Source organism: Neovison vison, chromosome 11, assembly GCF_020171115.1.
Source record: "Neovison vison isolate M4711 chromosome 11, ASM_NN_V1, whole genome shotgun sequence".
In the NCBI taxonomy this organism is placed as follows: Eukaryota; Metazoa; Chordata; class Mammalia; order Carnivora; family Mustelidae; genus Neogale; species Neogale vison.
In genome coordinates this window covers 62345850-62369656 of record NC_058101.1, presented here as the reverse complement: position 1 = coordinate 62369656, position 23807 = coordinate 62345850, and the positions used below count along the sequence as shown (strand labels likewise).

Here is a 23807-nt window from a genome sequence, read left to right as displayed (position 1 = left end):
CATGAGGAAAAAGAGAGCTTTAAGGTAAGGATCATCATGCATCTCACTGAGCAGAACAAAAGACAATAAAGAGGCTCACATCTGCTCAGATCAGGTTTTGGTGCCAAACTATTTAAAAATAATTGTTTTTTATGAGTCTTTTGAATTTTGGAATTGCAAATAAGGAGATGTGGACACGACAGGCATAGAGTCGCACTATTCTGATCAGACTTCAGGGAAGGAGGGCTTTTGGTAGACGTCTCTAGCCATGTTAAGGTGAACCTCAGTCAGACCCACCTGGTCCCAGCACACACCCTTCCTGGGGTGGCCCATTTCCAGTGATTGTAGGCAGTGGGGTAGAAGGGCCTGGGCTAAGGCACGGCCCTATGTGATCAGCCATTTCCACTGTAGACTCCCTACAGTGTTGGCTGAGCTGTCCTTGGGCCCTCATCACAGCCCAACCTCTCTCTCCACCCACCCCCTTTCTCCCTTCAGTGGGCGAGGACCCCTGATAAACATCCCTCATCTGAACTACATCTTGGCATCAGATTCTGGACAAACTACCCTGTGACAGGTCCTGTACTTTAATGTGGCAGCTCACCTGTGCAGGAATGGCTAATGGTCATGTCTACACTACCATGTCTAAGACTGACCCCAATCTGGTCCCTTTGGCCCCCTCAGTTAACAGAAGCACCATGCTTAGAGTCTTTTCACTCTGGTCTTGCTCCAGATCCCACATCCAACCTGCCAAAGCGTTCAGTCCATTAAAACTTACAAATACTACCGTGTTTGGAATCCACCATTTCTCATCACTTCCTCCACTGCCAGCCTGGTCCAAGGGGTCACAACCATTTGCCTGCACGATTGTAAGAACCTTCTGACTGGTTTCTCAGCTTTTACCCTTGGCCTCCTACAGGTTGTTTTAACACAGCAGTCAAGAACATCCTTTTAAATATTTTTTTTTTTTTTTTAAGAACATCCTTTTAAAATGGAGCTTAGAAGCTGTTACTCCTCTACCCCAAATCCCCAGAGGGTTGCCATCTCTCCCAAAGAAAAAGCCGGAAGTCCTTAAAATGACCTGCCGCTTCCTGTCTCCCATCACTTGCAATTCAATTCCATCTCCAGCCATTCTTCCTTTACTCACTCCCTAACTTCACTGGTCTCCTTGCTGTTCTTGCAACAGTTCAGACATGTTCCTGCCTCAGGGCCTATGCGCTGACTTGTCCCTCTGCTTGGGGTGCTCTTCCATGCTATCTGTATGCCTCATTCCCTCCAGTCCTTCCCATCTTTGCTCAACTGTCACCTTGCCACTGAGGCCTTCCCTAACAACCCCAGTTCAAATTCAATACCTTCCCAGAGGTGGTTCCCATCCACCTTCCCTGCTCTGATTTTCACCACAGTGCTTATTCAATCCAGCATGCTTTACCAATGACTTTTCATATTGTCTTATGTTTCCCTCCACTATAGCAAATGCTCTGCGGTGACAGGTGTTTTTGTCTCTTTTGTTTTTATTGTCTCCCCAGCACCTACAGGAATGCCTGCCACATGGTTCCATCAGTAACTATTTGAATGAATAGGTGGATTCAAGCCTTAGAAGGGACCAGAAAGGTAGGTACTATGGTTATCTTTAATTTTCAGGGGAAGCCTAGAGAGAATTAAGCCACTTGCCTGAAGCCACTTGTTAGTAAGAGGTAGAATTGGTGTCTGAATTGCGGAGGCTTCTTGTTCCAGGCTTTTTACTTTGAATCAGGTTATGGGCTGAATTGTGTCATCCCCTCTTGACACCCCCTAAAAAATATATGTTGAAGTCCTAACCTCAAGGACCTCAGAATGTGACTGTATTCAGAGATGGGGCCTCTAAAGAGGGGATTAAGGAAAAATGAGGTCAGATGGGTGGGCCCGTAGCCATGATGACTGCTGTCCTCATAAGAGAAAGAGGGACAACCATACGAGGACACAGGGAGAAGATGCCATCTACAAGGCAAGGGGAGAGGCCTCAGAGGAAACCAAACCCTGCCTGTACTTTGCTCTGGGGCTTCGAGCCTCTAGATCCATGAGACGGTACATCCCTGCCTTTTAAACCTCTCGGTCTGTGCTTCCTGGTTTGGCAGCTGACAGACTCATCCAATCACTATTCAAGCTGAGTACACTGGAGTGGGGGTGGGGGGAAGGTCTGATCTGGTCCTGCCTACCTCCCGGTCCCCTTTGTGAACACCCAGCTCCCCCATAATGCTGCTAGCTGCCTGGACCACTTGCCTACTTCCTATATATGCTGCTGTCTCATGTGTTTTACCCTTAGGAAAGGCTATAGGACCCGAATGTCCCAACTCCTCCACCCCTCACCGGCTCTCTCACAAAGGTGTCCACATCTGAAGCCCCGGAATCTGCGTGACAAAACAGACGTAGCAGGTGTGATCAAATTAAGCACGTTGGGATAGGGAGGTTATTCTGGAACATCCTATCTAAGCCGGGTGGATCTGGTATAACCACAGGGTCCTTATACAAAGGAGGCAGGAGGTCAGCACCAAGAGAAGATGCCATGCGCTGCTCTGAGGACCGAGGATGGAGCACAAGATCTGGGGTGTGGGTGGTCTCTCAGTGGGAATAAGACCAGCAAGCAAATCCCCTTGAAACAGAGGGAACTGTCCTTGTCGGTGCAAGTGGTTTCAGACTTGGGACGTCCGGAGCGGCAGGAGAGGAAATTCATGTGGCTCTCAGCCTCTGAGTTACTGGTCCCTTGTAGCAGGAGCTGCTGAAAGCAAGCGCAGCTCTGCCTCACCCTGACTTGTCCGGAAGAACGGCGTTCTGTTCATTCCTCAAGATTCAGTGAGTGATCTCCCCTGGGTTATCAGTGTGGTTCCGCAGTGCCGCAAGTGGAGGAAGCCGGCAGCCACCAGAAGCCAGAGACAGGCCTGGAGCATACTGTCCCCCAGGGCTTCCAGAGAAGCCAGCTCTGCTCCCTCCTTCATGCCCAACTTCGCTCTCCTGCACTGCAGGAGAATGCATTTCCGTCCCATCCAGGCTCCTGTTCCTTGTCCTGTGTGACAGCAGCCACAGGAAACTAAGACCCTCACACTGAGAGCCAGGCTCTCGGAGCCATGGTTGTGAGGGAACAGTTGGGTGTCAGCCTCTTCTGCCAGGTTCCCAGGGACTGTTCAGGTATAGCTAGCAGGAAGACAGAAGAGCCTAGAAGCAGGGGCTTGTCACTCATTTCAGGGCCTGCAGGACCAGATTTTTCCATGTTTCTGTTGAAAATCCAGGCTTATGTGCTGATACTTTGGAGGCCCCAAATTCATTCTCAGAGCAGCATTTGCTTGGGATTGCCTTGGAGGGAAGGATCCTTTCCAGAGAGGACGTAGCAGCAAATCCTAGAGCACGGCCACATCTTCTTACTCAGGTTTCTGGAGATAAGCTCGTTAATTAACTCTGCCTTAGACTGGGGGAAAGAGGTAAATAGGAAAACCAAGTGCTGGCAAAAGTGAAGGAGGGAGAACGGCAGGGAAGATGAGACTGCAGACCAGGGGAGATGTGGGTTCAAATCTTGACGGGCCGCCCGTGCACCAGGTCATGCGGTCAAGACAGGCTCCCTGAAGTGGAGGCGCCCTCGTCGGGGACAGGATGTCTCCTTTGTAGGGTGCTGTGAGGACCAGGGTGAATGAGGCAAAGTACCTAGTGCTGAGCAGAATGTATCCATTTAACAAGTTCTGCTTGGTCTTCTTGAATAAGCAGAACCTGCCCGTGAACAAGGTGCAGCTGCCTCCCATCCATTTGCCATGAAGTGTCAGACGAGGCAAGCCCCTCGTTTCCACCGCCACTGGCCCTGCACCTACAGCCGCCAGGGTAAGGAAGTAGTTTCCTGCCAACTCTGTGCCCTGCTAGTTTCTAAGGCTGCTGAACAGATCACTGCAAACCTGGTGACTTGAAATAACAGAAAGGCGTTTCCTGCCAGTTCTGGAGGCCAGAGTGGAAGTCAGGGTGCAGACAGGGCTCGTTTTCTCGGAGGCCCCGAGGGAGGAGCTGTCCTGAGGCTCTCTTAGTTTCTGGTGTTGCTGGCAGGCCTTGGTGCTCTGTGATTGTCCCTGTGTCACTCAAGTCTCTGACTCTGTCTTCACATCACCTTCTCCTGTGTGTGTCTCCACATGTCCTCTCCTCATCTTATAAGGGGACACCAGTTATTGGATTTTTGGGCCCACCCTCAATCCAGGGTGATTTCCTCTTGAGATCCTTAACTAATGACAGCTACAAAGATCAACTTCTAAACGAGGTCACATTCTGAGGTTCTGAGCAGATGCGAATCAGGGGGCGCGCACTATTCACCCCTCTACAGTAGCATGGTTCCTGCATGGCCAGAGGATGGAGGGGTGGACATTGGCAGTTAGTGTCCATAAGCTGAGACCATCTAAATGATCACATCTTTGATGTTTCCCTGTAATCTGCCTTTACCATGATAACTTGTCTTGTTATCAAACATTCCTCCAATTACCCCACTCTGAGTCCGCCATGTCCTCCCGGTAGGACCCTGATGTCTGTTACTTAAGGCAGGCTCCCTCCAGGACAGATCCTCTGTGTGTGTATGTGCGTGTGTGTTTCCCCACTGTGTCTCCATGCCTGGAAGGACGCCTGCTCCAAGTACTCCCTCACTATTTGTGAAATGGGTGAATGAATTATCTACCATCTATCTATCTATCTATCTATCTATCATGTTTCTCTCTAAGATGAGAGTCCATAATTGTCTTTCCAGATTAAATCAACGTGATGGATAGGGGAGCCCTTTTTCTAGCCACTAGGCACCCGGTATGTCCCCATCAGGGGGTCTCTGGCCTTCTGGAGTGTTCCAAGCAGTGACCACACCCCACGTTGCAGGGTAGACAGTGGTGTGTCTGTCCTCCCCACCAGTATGGAAACCTTCCTTGGAAGGCAGTTGGTGTCAGGGTTGGTGCCAGGCACAGAGCCACCACATTGTCATTTTTTTCACACTGTAACTGAAGCGCTTTGGTGGCATCTCCTTTCCCTCAAAGATAAAGCTCTTTTATGACAGTGCCTCATTTATTAGCTGTTGTGGCCGCTGCCTCAGGGTTATGCACACAGATAAAATATGTAGCAGGAAACCATCTGCCCTGTTTCTCTCTTTCCCTTCACCTCATTTCAACTCCTTGTCAAGCCTCCTTGAATTGGTTTGCTCATCACAGAAGCTGCCTCGGGCAAACTCCTGATGTCTTTCCTTGGAGGATGATCCTTTTTACTTAATGTTGGCGGGGGTGGGGGAGGTGGGGTGGGGAGCAGTCTCAAACAGGGAGTCCCTCAGCGCCTTATCTATCAGCATTTCTGAGCTGCACCTTCCCAGGATGGCTCCTCCTTGGATCTACCCCTTTCGGTCCAGTTAAGATGATACCCCGTCCCAAGAGGCAGCCTCCCTTAGACAGGTAATTTCCCTGGGGCTTAAGCTGTGCACTGTCAATGTGAATTCAAGAGAAGTTTCTAAAGCCTGGCAATCTCCTAGTGGGTGAGGCTTGGCAGCTGGGGGACCATAGCGGGGCTTGGGGAGCAGAGGGTAAAGGGCCCCCGCTGATCTGGGATTAGGGAGGGCAGGGGGACCTCCCTTTAGGGAGGCTCCCAGAAACTGAGGGAGAGCTTAGAATCTAAACTGCCAGAGATTCAGCAGGTTCTGTGATCAGAAGAAAACGTGTTCGCCCACAGTGGGAGAAAAATCACCATCGTAGGAGGAGCGAGGACTTGGGACAAAACCCAAGGCAAAGCTTAGTGGTTTGGGTCAGGAAAGCACTCAGGTTTGTGGATGAGTCCAATTTCGCCTACTTGTGATGCAGACAGAAGATGTCCATTGAGTTACAACTTGAACACTCATTGTTCTTCCCAGGAAAACAGCTGTTACGGAAGAAGATGACCCAGAAAGCACCAATATCTCACTATGAAGTGGAGAGCTTCCCCTCTGTGACCTGCTCTTGTCCGGGGGTCACACTGGGCTCCTTGTCAGGGAAGCAGTGCCCAGGCTCACTGCCCTTGCCCTTGTCCTGGTGGTTTTCTGTAGACTGCATTACCTGTCAGGCCCTGGCCGGTGCCTCTACCTCTGCTTTGTTACCGCCCCTTCTATCTGCCTCCCCAATCCCCTCTTCCCACTGTACATCTGCCCCGTGATGTTTATGCTTAAAACCCTTGACAGATCTTTCTGGAGCTCAGGATAAAATCATAAATCCTCAGTGCAACGCCCCGGGCTCTCTGGGTTGGCATCCAGTGCATCTCGACTTGTCCTCTGTACTTGGAGTCTCGCTCCAGGCTCTGGGCAGGGGTTCCGGGCTCCACCCGGAACCCAGAGTCTGGTTCAGCTGTTGTCGGGTGAGGCCTGACATTCAGTGTTCACTGGGGTCCTCTAAACTGGTGACTGTAACATACTCAGCCAGGTTGAAAACCAGTGCTCTAGCCCAGCATTCTGAAATCTGACTGCACCCTGGAACCACACGGGTGTGTTAGAAAACACAGAACCTGGGTTCCTTTGACATGAACTTCTTTATCACTCTGGTGTTTTTGCTGGCTGCTCCCATCGTGTGGAAGTCCCTCCTTCCCTACCTGCAGGCTACCTTCCAAATGTCAGAATGGAGGGCCTCTGGTTGGGGTTGGCAGACCGTCTACAGAAAGTCAAATAGGAAATACATGAGCATTTTTAGGCAACCACATGTGCTCTCTGCCATATCCTTCTCTTTTCCTCTTTAAAATGTAAATGTTCAACTTTTTCTTTTCTTTAAAGATTTATTTATTTATTTGAGAGAGTGAGTGAGTGGTGGGGGGAGAGGGGCACAGGGAGGGAGAGAGAGAATCTCAAGCCGACTCCCCATTCAGCATGGACCCCAACTTGGGGCTTAAGCTCATGACTCTGAGATTACGACATGAGCTAAAACCAAGAGTCGGAAGCTTAACCGGCTGAGCCACCCGGGTGCTCCACACTTTCTCTTTTAATATTTATAAGAAAACTAATTCTTTGCTCAGGGGTCATATGAAACAAGCTCTCGACCAGATTTGGCCCACATGCTGTATGTAGTTTGCTGGACTACAGACCCTGTCACTTTTGTGAGGTAGTGAGCTCCCCATTGACTGAAGCACTCGGGTGACAGAGGGATTTCTGGCAAGAATGCACATTGTCTATGGCTTTGCTTGCCCCCCCATTGCAGAGGTGTGTAGCTGTGACGGAGACTGTGCGGCCTGTAAAAATATTCATATCTGGACCTTCACAGAAAAAGTTTGCCAATCCGTGCATTAAGTAAATGAGGATATACGGGAAACATGAGCCAGGGAGGGTGGGACGAAGCAAGTAAAGCAGGATGACGCGACAGCGAGTACATGTGGCTGTGTGTGCGTGTGTGTGTGTGCACGTGTGCATGTGAGCATGCAGGGCCTGTACTTGCGCGCGCATACACGTGCGGGTACTGATTTCAGATTAAGAGGTCCGGAGAGGACCTCCAGGGCCTGATGTCTCAGGTGGGATGTCTACATCAGCCTGTAAGCCCTGCAGGAGCAGAGGTTGCCTTTCTGGTCCACTCCCCAGTGTGCAGAGGCCTATCCTGGGGCCTCTGGCTGACTGCCTGCAGGGGTTCCCACGTGAACGCTACCCACAGAAGGGGTGATGGGGCACCATAGGTCTGAACTCGTTTACATGTGCCCTTGTTGGTCCTCTGGTTGGTGCACTGCCCCACTGGGAGGGTGCCTCCGTCTTCCTCACCTTCCAATTACCATCACCCCATAGTGTGTGCGTCTGTGTGCACACGTGTGTGTGCGTAACGCCTGCCCCCTCACTTCGCAGTGCATTCTGCCATCTCACTGTAACAGCTCGCCATCCTGAATCAGTTCAGATGTGGTTCATCCATCACAGACGTGGCAGGATGTGGGACATGATGGCCCATGAAAAGTAGCAGCACAAAGGGAGAAAGAGAAATTCAGTTCTATGTGTTCTGATAGAAGTGTAGTGTTGTTTTCATCCACACAAAAACAGAAATAACCACAGCAACACCTACCAGACAGATGTGTGTGAGTGTCAGACCTGCCCTGACGCCCTTCTCAGTCCCAGCTGAGGGGGACCCCTGTCTCATGGGACACAGACACAGAGCCAGGGAAACTGAGGCCCCAGTAGAGGAGAGGACTTTCCCACTAGGGAAATGGCAAAGCTGGGGCTGGAAGTGAGTCCTGGGGAAACTGAGGCTCAGAACCCTCCAGACTCCTCGTACAGCCACCGTAGAAGGTGGTGATCAGGGCCCTGGGAGTCAGGTGGTGATCCCACCACAACTCCCTCCATGCACACCGCTCCCATCCCCACTGCCTTCTCTAGAGCTGTCACAAGCCTCAAATGAGTTAATAATGCACACCAAGTACTTGGCCACAGCAAGCCCATATCCGGTGATCAGTATATCTCAGACATTACTATTATCATTATTATCATAAACACCTTCCATGCTTAATGGTCACTTCTCTGTGTGCACAAACTGCTAACTTGAGTATCCTCCATTCATCTCAAGCTAGAGCATCTGGCTCAGAGCCCCTGCAACTGTTAACTGTAGCTGTGAGGTTGCTCTATGTTATCAGCGGCCCAACTCTGGGTAAGTCTGTTACCTAATATCCGTGGAATGGAAATGAAGGGCACCGCTGCATTTCAACAGGGAGGGGACTCTCTTTCCCCCTCCATTCCCGGCCAGGCCTTGCCCCTCCTGGGCCCCAAGCTCCCATGGGTATGATGAGAACACCCCAGCTCAGCAGTGCCGGAGAGGAAGGAGGTGTGCCTTACCTGGCCCACTGCAGAAGGAGGCGATGATGGCCAAGATGCAGATGATACTCAGGTACGGGATCCCGGGAGCATGGTCCTGAGAGAGAGCGGGAGTGTGGGCAGCGGAGGAGGCCGCGGGGCAGAGAGGACCTGGGTTCTCACCTCTGCACCTCCTCGATCCATTTGCATGACCTGGGGCAGGTCACTTCACATCCCTGAGCCCCGGTTTCAGTGTCCATAAAATGGGGATAAGGACAACCCCCACGCCATTCTATCTGCCCGTTTTACAGATGGGAGGTGAAAGAAGATGATGCCTCCCTCGAGTTTAGCAGTGTCTGCAGCATACAGCAGGTGGTAAATAAACAAGTAACTAACACTAAGCTTTGCCTGAAGCAGGCAATATGAGAAGTTTTACAGGCATTAATCACATTTAAACATTTTTCTTAGTTAATCCCTTTTATTGTGTAAAACACCACCTTTCTACCCCTGCTGTCCTGACAGGTAGGAGATAACTGGTGTCACTGAGTATGTTTGGGGGGCTGTCAATTGTCTGGCAGGGTTGGGGTAGCTCAGTGCTGGGCATGAAAGATGTCCTAGCAGACTGGACGTCTGATCATCAGAACATGGTGTCACTAGTGACGAGACAAGGTGAGCATGTTCGGAGGTGCTAGGGCACCTGAGCCCAAACCAGAGAGATTCTGGGAGGTTAAGCTGGGGTCATAAAAGGGCAAAAGGAAAAAAGTTCCAGGAGAGAGTTCTACCTGAGCAATGGCACAGAGACACAGGAGAGAACAGCACAGGAGTGAGCAGCAAATGTTCAGAGTGGAGGGTGATGGGTTGAGAAGGGGGACAGCAGCCCTTCCGTGTTGAAGTCCATTGGCTCTTGCTGAAGGAGGACCTAGGATTGAGGGAGCATTGTAGGCTCTTGTACACTGCATGGCTCACTGTTGCACTAAGTTATCCATCATCCAGGCATCCATCCATCCATTCATCCATTGTCTATTCATCCATTTACCCATTGATCCATCCAACATACACCTATCCATCCATCATCTATTCATACATTCATTCTTCCATCCATCATCCATCACCTATCCATCCATCCATCCACCCAACGACCCATTATCCATCCATCCATCATCTATTCATACATTCACTCATCCATCCATGATCCACCATCTATCCATCCATCCATCCATCCATGAGCCATCATCTGTCCATCCATCCATCCATCTATTCGTTCAAACTGTTCTTAGTTCCTCCTGGGTGCCATGCACAGGACTGGGAGGTAGGAATACATAAATGATATAGGCATGGCCCCTGTTCCCACAACTGTATAAGAAAAGAGAGAGGAGTCAATAGGGAAAAGCAATCCTGTATGAGAAGTGGTACTGCAGGGTTGCCCCTGGGGTTCCTGGGAACACAGAGGGTGCCTCACTGAGTCATGGGGTAGGGGAAGGCTTCCTGGAGGAAGAGGTATCTAAGAGATACCCAGAGCTTCTTGAGTTTGGAAAGCAGAGAAGCCAGTTGATCAGAGGAGGGCCCCAGGAAGAGGAAAGGACAGGCTCTTTGGAGGCTGCCAGAGAATGGGGCTGGGGATCAGAGAAGGGGGGACAGAAGTAGACAAGGTCTGCCAAGCAGGAAAGAGCTCTGAAACCTTGAGAAGTGAGGGCTAGGGGGCCCCACTTGCTCTAGACAGCTCTTCCAAAGCTCTGTCACAGCTCCAGAAAGAAAACATCCCAGAATATCACCCAACTGGTGAAGGACCCAGCTCGATCAGTCTGAGGGGCCTGCAAAGGCACCGTGTGCAGGACAACCCTGGTCGGGCATTTGGGAGGGAGGGGTCATTGCCAGCACATCACCACACCCTGCCCACCCCGGAAGACGTTTCTGCCTCCTGCCTGGTAAGAGCACCCAGCAGCACCTCATTTCTGAAGGATGAGTTGCTGTTCATCAGGTGCCACCACGCTAATATTGCTTTTTTTTTTTTTTAAGATTTTATTTATTTATTTGACAGACAGAAATCACAAGTAGGCAGAGAGGCAGGCACAGAGAGAGGGGGAGGCAGGGTCCTTGCTGAGCAGAGAGCCCGATGCGGGGCTCTATCCCAGGACCCTGGGATCATGACCTGAGTCAAAGGCAGAGGCTTTAACCCACTGAGCCACCCAGGAACCCCTAATAATGCCTTTTATGAGAGATTTGTGGGACATGGAGGTAAATGATTGACACGTGTGACTTTCCACTCAGGGATTCGTTTTTGGAAAATGCCAAAACTCATTGACCATCGTGACCTTGCCTCGTGTTTCCCCTGGTGCTGAGCCAGACTCCAGGCACCAAGAAGGTGTTCTGTCCTTGCAAGCTGTCCTGACCATGCAGGGGGGTGGGAGGGGCACGGAAGGAAACCCCAAGATTGTGGAATCTCATCCCAGCTCTGCCATTTACTAGTTGGGGAACCTTGAGCAGCTTCTTCATTTAAATTCATGCCTCAGTTGCCTATCTCCATTAAGGGGAAAAATAACCACTTTCACCAGTGGCATTTCCCCAAATCTACATTCCCCTAGCACTTGTCATGTTCAGGTGCCCTTCCAAGTACTGTAGGCACATTTTCTCATTTAATCCTCCTAAGACCCCTGGGTACAGGGACAACTGTCTCATTTTAGAGATGGGGGACCGAGGAGCAGAGATCCTGCTGGAACCCAGCCCCAGAGCACCCAAGGAGGAAGCCAGCTCCATGATGACCTCCCTCAGGGTATGACAGGCATATCTTCTCACCTGCAATGTCAGCGTGATGGTGAGGATCCCAAAGAAGAGGGCCATCAGCCCAAAGCCGCCCATGAGGAGGGGTCTCCGTCCCAGGCGCTCGATGACCAAGCCCTAGGTCAGGAGGAGAGAGATGGTTATTATTTCACTTCTAGCAGTAGGAGAAGGGGAACTTGGTGCTGGGAACCAGCAGTGGAGTCATGGTAAAGGACATATTTGACCTTCAAATAGCCCAGTCACTTTCTCCATGGCCATAGCCAAAGAACAAAAGGTCTTTATGAGAAAGGGAGGGAGAAGAAGTCACCATCCTTGAGCACTTGCCACATGTTCAGACATTTACCTCTCCTCGTTATGGAAGGGTGAGCTTATCTATAAAAGGAACCCAATGGACATGATTGCTGTAGCCCTTCACCTGCTCCTTGGAGTCTGCCTGCCACGAAAAGCAAGGTCACTCCACTCCTAATACCTCTGTGCTGTCGACTCTCTAGGGGCACACTCCCAAGGCAGGGGCCCAGGGCTGGGAGTGGGCAGACAAAGTTCAGGCATTTTCCACTCTGCCTGTGCCTGGGTGGGTCAGTTTCACTCTGGGGATGTGACAGCAGGAAGCTCCTGTGACTCAGCTCCTGAAGCCATGTCCCCTGGCCCAGCTTCCCAAAGCTGTAAGACTGTCACTAACCTCTACCTGGCTGGGTCTACCTCTGGGTCTACCTCTCAATGAGGCCAAGGTGGGGCTCTTCATTGACCTCCTTCAAATGCCAACGACCCTGAAAAATAGCAATGTGGCTAAGTTTCTGAGACAGGCAGACTTGGGTTTATATCCTGGGTCAACCACTTTCCAGATGGGTGAGCTTGGGCAAATGACTTCCCCTCCCACAGCCTCAGGGCTTTTATCTGTGAAAGGTGGTCCTAAATAGCCTCCAACAAGGCTGTCTGGAAGGGGCGGGTGGTTCAATAAGAGACTGCATTCAAAACACTTAACAAGTTTTCTGATTATGCCAAAGAACTTTCCTCTTCTTTCCTCCCCCATCCCAGTGCACAGAAAGAAAACCTCGAGAATCAGAGAGGTGAAGTATCTCACTGACCATCACACAGCCGGAAGAGAGAGACAGAGACAGAGATGGGTGGGGGAGGGGAGAAAACTTGAATTCAGAGCATCTGAATAAAAATGCACAGCTTTTCTCCACTGGGCGATCAGGCAAGGCTTCCTGAAGGAGGCAACAGTAGCAGGAGCTTGTCAGACAGAAGGACCAGTGGAAACAAAGGCCCTGGTCAAATAAGCCATCCGGTCTGGATAAGGAAAGGGAGCGACACTGCGGAGGGTCAGGAAGCTGGAGCAGGTGCTCCTCCAGTCTGCCAGCTTCACGTGATGGTTCAAAAGCTAAAGCATTAAACCGAACCGCCACAATCCTGCCTCAAAGCCTGAAGGAGTCTTGCTGCAGGAAACCCAGGGCCCTCCTCCTTTCCCTCTTCCCTCATCCCTGCTCTGAGGAGGACAGGGGGTAAGAAGCCCTCTGGTCGAGCTCTCCTGAAGCTGGCATGGGCCGTTGCTCCACATGGCCAAGTGCACACCGAGAGATGAGCGGGCACAGCTCTAGGCCAGCGGATATCCACACATCGGCCATGGGGTGCTGCCTGGGTACCTTGGTGGAAACACCAAGGGAACTGGGGGGCTCTGGTGTGGAAAGTCAGAGCGGAAACCATGCTTGGTTGATGGCCAAATGACCATCTGCAAGTGCCCCAGGAAGCCTTTCCCTCTGCAGCCTAGGAGGGCAGGGCAGACTCAAACAGCTAAACTTTGGCCTCCCTTGACCCCTGACCTGACAGAGCAGAGCACAGGTGGCATCCAGAGACGCATGGACCTGAAATGGGCAGACCTGAGTTTGAGTCCTGGCTTTGCACCCAGGACAGGTGATTCCGCTTCTGTGAACCTCAGTTCCTCACCTGGAAAATGGAAATGGTTAGACTGTCTTGGCAGAGCAGCTATGAGATCAGAGGCCAAGAACTCACAGTACCGGAAGCAGACTTGTGAGCAACAGAGCTTCTAACAAATGGCAGAAGAGGGAGGTATCATTCATTCATTCATTCATTTGAAAGAGAGAGCACAATTGGGAAGAGGGGCAGAGGGACAGAATCCTCTAGCAGACCCCCAGCTGAGTATGGAGCCCAGCATGGGGCTCAATCCCAGGACCCTGAGATCATGACCTGAGCTGAAATCAAGAGTTGGATGCTTAACTGACTGAGCCACCCAGCTACCCCAGAATACAGGGTCAAGGGTTGGCCTGGGTCTATCCCAGTTCCTGCCCCTAAATGGCTGTGTGGCTTTGAGTCATTCAGGTACCCTTCCAAGTCTTCCTTGCTCTCTTCCAACTACGCTGGGTTGGGGTGGATGACACCCATCTGCCCAGTGCCAGTATGGGCCAGAGGCTGCACTAAATATTTATCATGCATCAGTTTACTTAATCCCCATGGCAACTTTATTAAGGAGGACCAATTAGTTGTCTGATTTTATAGGTAAAGAAACTGAGTCACAGAGGTTTTGGGAATTTGTCTAAGGTCATGTGGCTGGTAGGAAGTAGAGTTGGGATCATCTACAAAGTCTTTTCTGGCTCCTGAGACATTAAAATTTTCTGAACTGGAAAGAGACCAAGCCACCACTTTGTAATAGCCCCCTGTCCCACCCAGACGCATGGCACCTTATTCCTGACCACGTCCTCCCCTGAAGGCTGGGAGCCTCATCTTGGTTTCTCAGAATCTAGAAGAGCACACGTTGAGTGTTGAGCCAACATGTTGGTTGATGTTGAGCCAATGTATGCTGACTGACTGGAGGGTTATCTTTGTGAGGTAGGTGTGAGAGTTCACACACTGCAGAGCAGGACAATGAAGATGGTATGGTCACTCAGTGGGAAGCCAGGCCCACTGAGACCCATGAAGGCAGCAAAGATCAGCAATTACTGATAAAGTTCTAAAAAGAAAGATGGGCCAATATCTAAGTTATCTCTCCCCCTCAAACCCTCATGACTTGGGTCCCATCAAAGGGAAGGCCCAGATAGGGACTTTGGGGCAACAGCAACATGCACAGGGGCAACAGATCCCTGGGTGGGGGGGGTGGACTGGGGGATGGGGAGGGTCAGGGACACCCAGAATTAGAGGTTCTGGGGTTTGCCAAAAGTCACACAGAGCTACTGAAAGATAAGGAAGCAGAACACATGCTCTCACACACTGTAGGGATGGCTGAAGACGTATACACACTCTTGGATTCAGTCATTTGCCTTTGGATATTTATCCTAGGAAAACAGACATTTGGTGGAAGATTCATGTTCAAAGATCTTCAAATGTAGGATAATTTATACTAGTGACGAAACAGAAACCATCCAGAAGTCCACCAACGATTGAATTTTTCAATAAATACTGGAATATCCCCATGACAATCACCTAGGAATTCACATATTTTAAAAGAATTTTATTATGGGTTCTGGGGAGTGTATGTGCTATGATGAGTGTTGTGAAATGTGTAATCCTGATGATTCACAGTCCTGCACCCCTGGGGAAAATAATGCATTATATGTTAATAAAAATAATTTAAAAAAAGAATTTTAAAGAATAGAAAAATCCTCAGGTTATGATTTTAAGGGAAAAGAGCAGGACCTAGAACTCTATCTCCCATATCCTCATGGACACAGTTTGGTAAATTATGATTCTGTTGAACTAATCTACCCTGGAAAAATTTATGCAAAAATAGCTTATAATGGCTAACTCTGTTTGGGGAAATATGTGACTATTCTTTTAGTTGTTATTTTTTGGTCTTTTCCAAATTTTCCCCAATAAGCTTTGTTTTAATTAAAAAGAAAGTCTAAAGCATGGACTTAGGTAAAGCATTAGAGATGCAATTCCCTGAGTCAAAAATCATTACTCTTCTCCTGTCCCTGGGGGTTTCCAACACCCACACATGGAAAACTTCACCGTGTGAAATGTCTTTGCTACAGTCTCAGGATGGCATCACCATTCCCCACAGTGGAACTGGCACTCAAGACAAAGGTGGCTCACAGCTGGAATGTGTGGCAGCTTTGTCTCCTTGGGTTCCAGTGCCCAGTGACAGAGCACCAAAATGATGAGAGAAATTACCATGATGAGGATCATAACCACTGTAAGACGCCAAGCACTTAAGTTGCCACCCTGAGATGAACACGTGCTGCATTATTACATCAAGATTAACGTGTACTTGTTACTGACTTCGGTGTTTTGAGTGTTTTTCCTTTTTTTCTTTTGGTTTGTTTTAGTTTCTTCAAAGGCACCAGCAACAATTCCAGTTTCAGCAAGTGTGTCCCAGATATAAACTTGTTGACACCTACTGTCTTACACCATGAGGCCAACATCCAAGAGTTTTGGGGCTGGCATGGGGATCTGGCTATTTTGTTTCCCTAAAGTCTCCTGATGAATCAGTAGCCCAAGCCAAGACAGAGCTGGAAACACTGTCCCTGATTTGGGATCAGTCTCTGAAGATGTGTAGGAAGACACCAAAGAAAGAGCTGTGAGAAAGAAAGAGATGAAAACAACTCTGTCCACCCTAGTGGGAAATCCAATCAGTCCTCAGGGCTCCTTTTTTCATCTCTGCCTCTTTTAAATCATTTTAAAGGGCAGCCTGTCCAAAGGGATTAGGGTAAACATGGTCTTTCCACTCAGCAGTAAAGTCATTAGTGAAAACATTAACTCAAAATGAACAGTGACCTCTGAAGGTTATGTAAGGTCAGCTGGAGATGGACAATCAGACTCTAAGAAATCCTTTCTGGGATCTCATGGGCCACAGGGTTATTCAGCCAGTTGGCAGTCATGTACCCAGCACCTACTGCCCGCCCCACAGTGCTAGGATTGCTGAAGGAATAATAGAGAGAAGGTCTTTTGTTGTTGTTAGTATTTAAACATAAATTTCACTGACTTAGATTAAATTCTTGGGTAGATTCAATAAAATGTACTGATTTTAACTGTACAATTTGGTATGTTAACAAACTTATACACCCATAAATGCATGACCACATCAAGATACAGAACATTTCTATCACACCAAAGTTCCCTATGCCCCTTTCCCTAGCTGCAGGCAACCACTGATGTGCTTTCCATTACTCTAGATTAGATTAGGTTAGAATTCTATATTGGTGATTGCTATACTTTTTTTTAAAAATAAGATTTATTTATCTATTTGAAAGAGAGGGAGAGAGAGAGAGAGAGAGCAAGTGAGCAAGTACATATATGGGCAGAGGGAGAGGGAAAGAGAATCCTAAGCAGACTCCATGCTGAGTGTGGAGCACCACTCAGGACTCAATCCCACAACCCTGAGACCATGACCTGGGATCAGGACCTGAGTCAAAATGAAGAGTCAGACATCTCACCAACTGCACCACCCAGTGACCATGGTGATTGCTACACTTTTGAGATTCATCCCTGTTGTATACACCATTCTTTGTTAGTGCTGAGTAGTATTCCACTGAATGGATATACCACAGTGTGTTTCTCCATTCACTAGTTGATAGACGTCTGGGCTGTTTCAGTTTGAGCTCTTATGACTAAAGCTGTTGTAAACATTGGGGTCCAAGTCTCTTTGTGTAGTTATATGTTTTGCTTTCTCTTGAGTAAATACTCATGAGAAGAATGTGTGGATTGTATGGGTAAAATTTTCTATAAGAAACTGCCAAACTGTTTTCCAAAGGGTTGTACCATTTCAGATTCCCACCAGCCATGTATAAAAGTTCCAGTGGCTCCACATTTTCATCAACACTGGGTATTATTAGCTATTTTGGTTTTAATCATCCTTAAGGTGAACAGTTGTATCTCACTGAGGGTTTTAGTTCTATTTATTTATTTATTTTTAAATTTTTTACTTTTTTTAAAAGAATGAGCAGGAGGAGGAGCAGAGGGAGAGGGAGAAGCAGACTTCCCGCTGAGCAGGGAACCAGACATGGGGCTCAATCCCAGGGCCCTGAGATCATGACCTGAGCCAAAGTCAGAAGCTTAACAGACTGAGCCACCCAAGCACCCCGAGGGTTTTAGTTTTAATTTCCTTGCTGCCTTATGGTGTCGAGACAGCATCACCTGTTTAATGATGCTTCTGATAACTTCTTTTGTACTGTGTCTGCCCAAGTCTTTTGTTCATTTTTCTAAGTGGGCTCCTGGTCCTGTTTCTGTTGTATTCTAAGAGTCCTTTATATCTCCAGGATTTAAGCTTGTGGTAAGCTGGGTACTTTGTGGCAATTATCCAGTCTGGCCTGCCTTTCAATTTTCCTTCACAAGCTCTTCTATGTAGCCACAGTTTTTAATTTTGATGAAATCCAATTAATCAATTTTTTAAAAAGGGTCCATTCTTTTTCTGTCCCATCTAAGAAATCTCTGCCTACCCCAGGGTTGCAAAGACTTCCTCCTATGTTCCCTTCTAGAAGTTTTATAATTTTATTTTCTATGGTTCAGTCCATGGTCCATTTTGAGTTAATTTGTATGTGGCATGAGGTAAGGGTTCTTTTGGTTTTTTCCATGTGAATATGAAGTTTTTATGGTACTTATGGTAAGACTAAGTTTCCCCATTGAATTTCTTTGGCATCTTTTGTATTTCTGGATTCAATTCTGTTCTGTTTGTCTGCACAGCAGTCCTTATGCCAACACAATGCTATCTTGATTACTATTCAGTGAACATTCTATAGCACTTACTATGTACCAGGTATGGTTCTAGAGGCTTTACATATAGTAACACTTTAACCTCATAACACCTCTATGAGTATGTAGCAGCTCAGAGAGTTTAACAGCCTGCCCAAGGTCACACAGTAGCAGGGCCAGCATTCAAGGCCAGGCATTCTGGTTCCAGATTCTTGCTCTTAACTCCTGCCCTATACTGCCTTTCCTCACTGGCACATAAAGACGTTGCAAAAAGATAAGTGCAGTCTCCCATGGCCTTCCTTCTTCATATGAGGCTCTGGCATAGGGACAGTGAGCTGGAGGAGACAGGAGTCCTTGCCCTTGGTGAATCTTGGTTTGAATTGTCCTCCCCCCAAAAAGATATGTTGAAGTCCTTACCACTGCTACCTTAGAATGTGACTTTATTTAGCAATAGGGTCTTTACAGAGGTACTCAAATTTAGTGAGGACATTAGGATGGGCCCTAATCCCATTGGACTGGTGCCCTTATAAAAAGAGGAAATTTGGACACAGATAGGCACACAGGGAGAATGCCATGTGAGGATAAAGGCAGGGGTCAGGGTGGTGGTCTCCAAGCTGAGGAACACCACACATCACCAGCCAAGCACCAGATGCTCCCAGAGAGATCTGGAACAGATTCTCTCTCACAGCCTCAGGAGGAATCTGCCCTCTGATGCCTGGATCTCAGACTTCTGGCCTCCAGAATGGTGAGACAATAAATATCTGTTGTCTGCTCCGCTCTGTCTGGGGTACTTTGGTTTGCAGTTTTTTGCAGTTTTGGCAAACCAACATGGGGAGGTCATGTCCAATGCAGAGCAGAGCTTGGCATGTTGTTCAATGATGAAACACATGAAGAAAGATGGAAGGGATGGAGGGAAGGAAAATTGGATCTAAAATGTCATTTATTTCAGGAGTGACTCAAAGCTGACTTAATGTGCATTTATAGTATTTATAGACATTACTTTGTATGAATTTTATAGGCCGATCTCTGTCTCTATTGTAATTCTTTGCATACATCACGGTATAAAGTGTGTGAAATAACTACTCTGTGCTTGGCAGAATTCCTGATATCTGGGGGACTGCAGAGCCCTCTAACAGTTTATTCCTCAACAAGATCCTAAGGGATGCCCTGTTCTTCCTGCCCCATTCCAGGGGGTCCTTTCCCTTTCTGTTCTTCCCATAAAGTCAGCCTCTACATGGCTTGATGTGCTCCTTGTGAGCACAGGGCTGGCTGTTGGGCTCCAGAAGGAGGAAAGGCTGTTGGTGGGGGCTTGGAAGCCTTCAAACATGCCATCTGGCTGCTCCCAGGCAGGGGGTGAGGATCCCAGAACAGGCAGAGCACTCTGTCCTGGTTTCAGATGCATCTTTCCTGGGTCTTATTCAAACAGCTGTGTACTGGGTGCTTGTGATGGGTTGGCACTTAGTCTAGGGGCACAACATAAAGACCAGGGACTGAAGGGGTATAGGGTGACAACTACCACAGCCGTTTCTTGAAACCTACTGTGCCTCCCCCCCCGCCACACACACAACACTGGGGAACGATGTCTCCTAAACTGGGGCCTGAACCCAAGTATCCCAAATGGCTGTCCTCGATTATAACGATTTTGGGATGGTGGGGTCCCTGAGGAGCCCTTGCCACACCAGCCATTCTTGAGTCTTCAGGCAGAAGCTGGATTACTGCCAAGGCTTTAGTTCTGGAAGGATGGGAGAAAGTGTGGGAATGCACAGTGCCAGGAGAGACAAAATCTGACTTGTCTATGTCTTCCTGGATGAGACTAATTGAAAAGCAAAGGAGGAGTGCCTGGAACACCAGGCCTCCTTTGAAGTTTCTTGGCAGAAAGTGGCCAGATTCTTATGCTGCTCAAGGTTCATGTAGGGAGTCAATGTTGGAGTTTTGAAGGAAGACAGGCACCTATGGTGGTCACGTACTTCATGGACTCCTTGCCTCCTTGCCCTTATCACACACTGCCCTGTACATTACTGTCCTAACCATGAAGGTTACACTTTCCTCCTGGCTTTGTGCTTACGCCTGATGTATTGATACCATCCCAATAACAGTGGAGACAAAGCTTGGCTTAAGGCCTTTCACTGCTAGAGTGCCTTGTCCCCAGGCCTCTCCTTTCTCTTATTCAGGTGTCTGGAGTCAACTTTTCATTTGCTGTCTCAGGCTTTGTGGGCCACACCCAACAGAAAGGAACGGGAATGGTTTCTTCACTGCGGACTCGGCGCTCTCGGCAGAGAAGAGAAAGCAAAGGCAGGCTGCATGAGAAGGAATGTCAAGTCGCTAGTACTTCTGTTTTAAGTTAAAACACTTGCAGTGTTAATTTTCGCTTTCACAAATCTCTGTCTGGAAAAAAAAAAATCTCTGAAAAACAGAGACCTTGGAAAGCTGTGGGTATATGCAAGTTAATGGAGTTTTAAGGTCTGTTCGGAAGACAGGGTCCCAGAAATAATTTTGTACTTGGAACAGGCTGTTTAAATTGAAAGCTAAAAATAATCCATTGAAACAAATTTTGTTCAGAAATTTCTATTTAACAGATGAATGTGTGAGGGGCTCCTGGGTTGCTCAGTTGGTAGGGCATGTGACACCTGATTTCAGGGTCGTGAGCTCAAGCCCAAGTTAGGCACAGTGCCTACTTAAAAAAAAAAAGATAAATGTGTGAGATCTGTGATATCTGTTTGGGCCAAAGTTGTAAGAACTGAAAAAAACTACTTTTTAAATGATAATCTTTCCAGGGTGGCCCACAAATCTTAAGTATATTAAATTTAAATGGTCGTGAGATATTTTAACTGAAGTGCAAAATCAGATATGTATAGGGACCAAATGGAATAAAAGGAAAGCCTGGCACTAGACTAGGCTTTTCCAAGTTCTCAAGTCTTGGGAAAAGTTTTTCCTTCGGTCAAAGCTCTAACTTCTACGGCTTCTCAGGGAAATACAATCCCCCCTCCCTTCTCGAAAAAGGAAAAGGTAGTTGGTTCTTAAGAGGTTTATGATCATTGGGGTGCCTGGGTGGTTCAGTCGGTTAAGCATCTGCCTTCAGCTCAGGTCATGATCTCAGGGTCCTGAGATGGAGCTCCACATCAGGCTCCCTGCTTCTCTCTCAAATGAATGAATAAAATCTTTAAAAAAAAGAGGTTTATGATCATAAATTTAAACACATCTCCAAAGACAAAGGAAACAAAAACAAAATTGAACTTTTGGGACTTCATCAAGATCAAAAACTTCTGCACAGCAAAGGAAACAGTCAACAAAACAAAGAGGCAACCCACGGAATGGGAGAAGATGTTTGCAAATGACAGTACAGACAAAGGGCTGATATCCAGTCTATAAAGAGCTCAAACTTAACTCCCCAAAACAGATAATCATGTCAAAAAAAGGGCAGAAGACATGAACAGACACTTCTCCAATGAAGACATATAAATGACTAGCAGACACATGAAAAAATGTTCATCATCATTAGCAATCAGAGAAATTCAAATTAAAACCACGTTGAGATACCACCTTACACCAGCTAGAATTGCAAAGATCAACAAGGCAGAAAACAACAAGTGTTGGAGAGGATATGGAGAAAGGGGAACCCTCTTAAACCATTGGTGGGAATGCAAGTTGCAAAGTGCAGCCACTTTGGAGAACAGTGTGGAGATTCCTCAAAAAGTTAGAAAAAGAGCTACCCTATGACTTGGCAATTACACTACTGGGTATTTACCTTGAAGATACAGATTAGTGAGAAGAAGGGACATGTGCAACCCAATGTTCATAGCAACAATGTCCACAATTGCCAAACTGTAGAAAGAGCTGAGATGCCCTTTAACAGACGAATGGATAAAGAAGATATGGTCCATATATACAATAGAATATTATTCAGCCATCAGATAGGATGAATACCCAGCTTTTGCATCAACATAGATGGCACTGGAGGAGATTATGCTGAGTGAAATTTGTCAAGCCGAGAAAGTCAATTATCATATGGTTTCACTTATTTGTGGAACATAAGGAATAACATGGAGGACATTAGGAGAAGGAAAGGGAAAGTGAATTGAGGGAAATCAGAGGGAGGAGATGAACCATGAGAGACTGTTGACTCTGAGAAACAAACTGAGGGTTCTGGAGGCGAGGGGCGTAGGGGGATGGGTGAACCTGGTGGTGGGTATTAAGGAGGGCACGTATTGCATGGAGCACTGGGTGTGGTGCATAAAGAATGAATCTTGGAACGCTGCATCAGAAACTAATGATGTATTTTATGGTCACTAACATAACACAAAATAAATTAAAAAATAAAAAATAAACTGTTCTCAATTTGGGGCAAGTGGGAAAAAGGCTCTTAAAGAAAAGGAGTTGAGGAAGAACCACAGAGTGGCCAGCTGACAGAAATCAGTGCTCCACCATCAGGAGCAAGGAGCCGAGACAGCCTGGGGGCCAGGTGAGTTCGGGGGCGCAGCTGGTACTTGGAGATAACATGAAGGAACAAAGTCTCCACCAGAGCCCCCAAGAGCTGTCTTCCCTTCCCTTAGATGGGCAGAGCTGGTGGGACCAGCCCAGATGCCAGGAAGCCAAAGCCAAAGGAAGCCTAACAGAGAGATGCGTAGGGAATCAGAAGACATTTGGTGGGAAATACAGCATTGGGAGCATGTTCTGGGAGCCAGAGGGTGGGCTGCAGGGAATGAACTTGCTTGCAGCTATGTCCTTGGCCAAACTCAGAAATAGAACCACCGGATAAACCACTTGGGAGTGGGTGGGAGCAGGGACTGCAGGGAAACGTGCTTCCAGGGCAGAACTGCCTGCTTGGGGTGGTCCTCTCTGCTCCTCCAGTGAGGAAGAGCCCTCAGAACCAGGGGAGCCCCCGTGTCCACATGCATGCGGGCAGCTACTTGCCCCCATCCCCTAGCAGTTTGGGGGCGGAAGGAGAAATCTGGTTCCTCTTTTGCTTCACGTGGCCCCTCCCCTCTGCCAAGTACCTGTAAGTTGCATTAGATAAACAGGGCTGACTCTAACATTTTAGTGGAGATGGGGCTTGTTTCCTTCCGCCGTTCTGCGGCTCACAGAAGTGCCGCAGAACTGTGATTTATCAAGAGGAAATGTTGTCTATAAAGGAGAATGAGCTGAACTTAGTCGTTTGGAAGCCAGGTTTAGAGCACCCTTGTTCTGATATTTCCCTGGGAAATTGAGCCTCTTTACAAGTCGCCCTGCCCTGCCCTCTCCACCTCTGCTCACATCTGTCTTTGCAGAGGCCAGAGGGATCCTTCTAAAATGCACTGTGGTGCCCTGCTTTCTGCACCCTGGGGGCACCCCTCCAGCACTTGACCTCCCTCAATCTTACAGACCTGCTCCTGCTTGGGTGCCTCTCCGGGTCTCTGCTCTGCCCTGCTCTGTGTCTTGGAGGAGGGCCACATCCACAGATCAACGGCCCCCTTGCCTTCTGCATCCCCTGGTGTCAGCAGCCTGGGCACTGGTAAGAAATGAGGAGGGAAAGAAGAGAACGACACTAGGGTGTTGGTTCCCGGCTCCCTTTCTCCAGGCACATTTTGGCTGGTTGTGTCTCTCTCCACTGAAGGTCACTGCTCCTGATTGGTGCCCTGCCCACCCTACAGACCTACGCACCCCTGAGTTAATCTGTCCTCCAATCTGG

The 23807-nt window shown here is 48.2% G+C and overlaps 1 protein-coding gene across 1 annotated transcript in view; it reads right to left on the bottom strand.

The window, feature by feature from the left end:
- Positions 1-23807, bottom strand: part of SLC2A9 (solute carrier family 2 member 9) — a 206051-nt gene that overhangs the window by 41104 nt on the left and 141140 nt on the right. Inside the window, 2 exon segments of the mRNA XM_044226192.1 lie at positions 8765-8840; positions 11516-11617. Coding sequence (XP_044082127.1) covers positions 8765-8840; positions 11516-11617 — 178 coding nt within the window.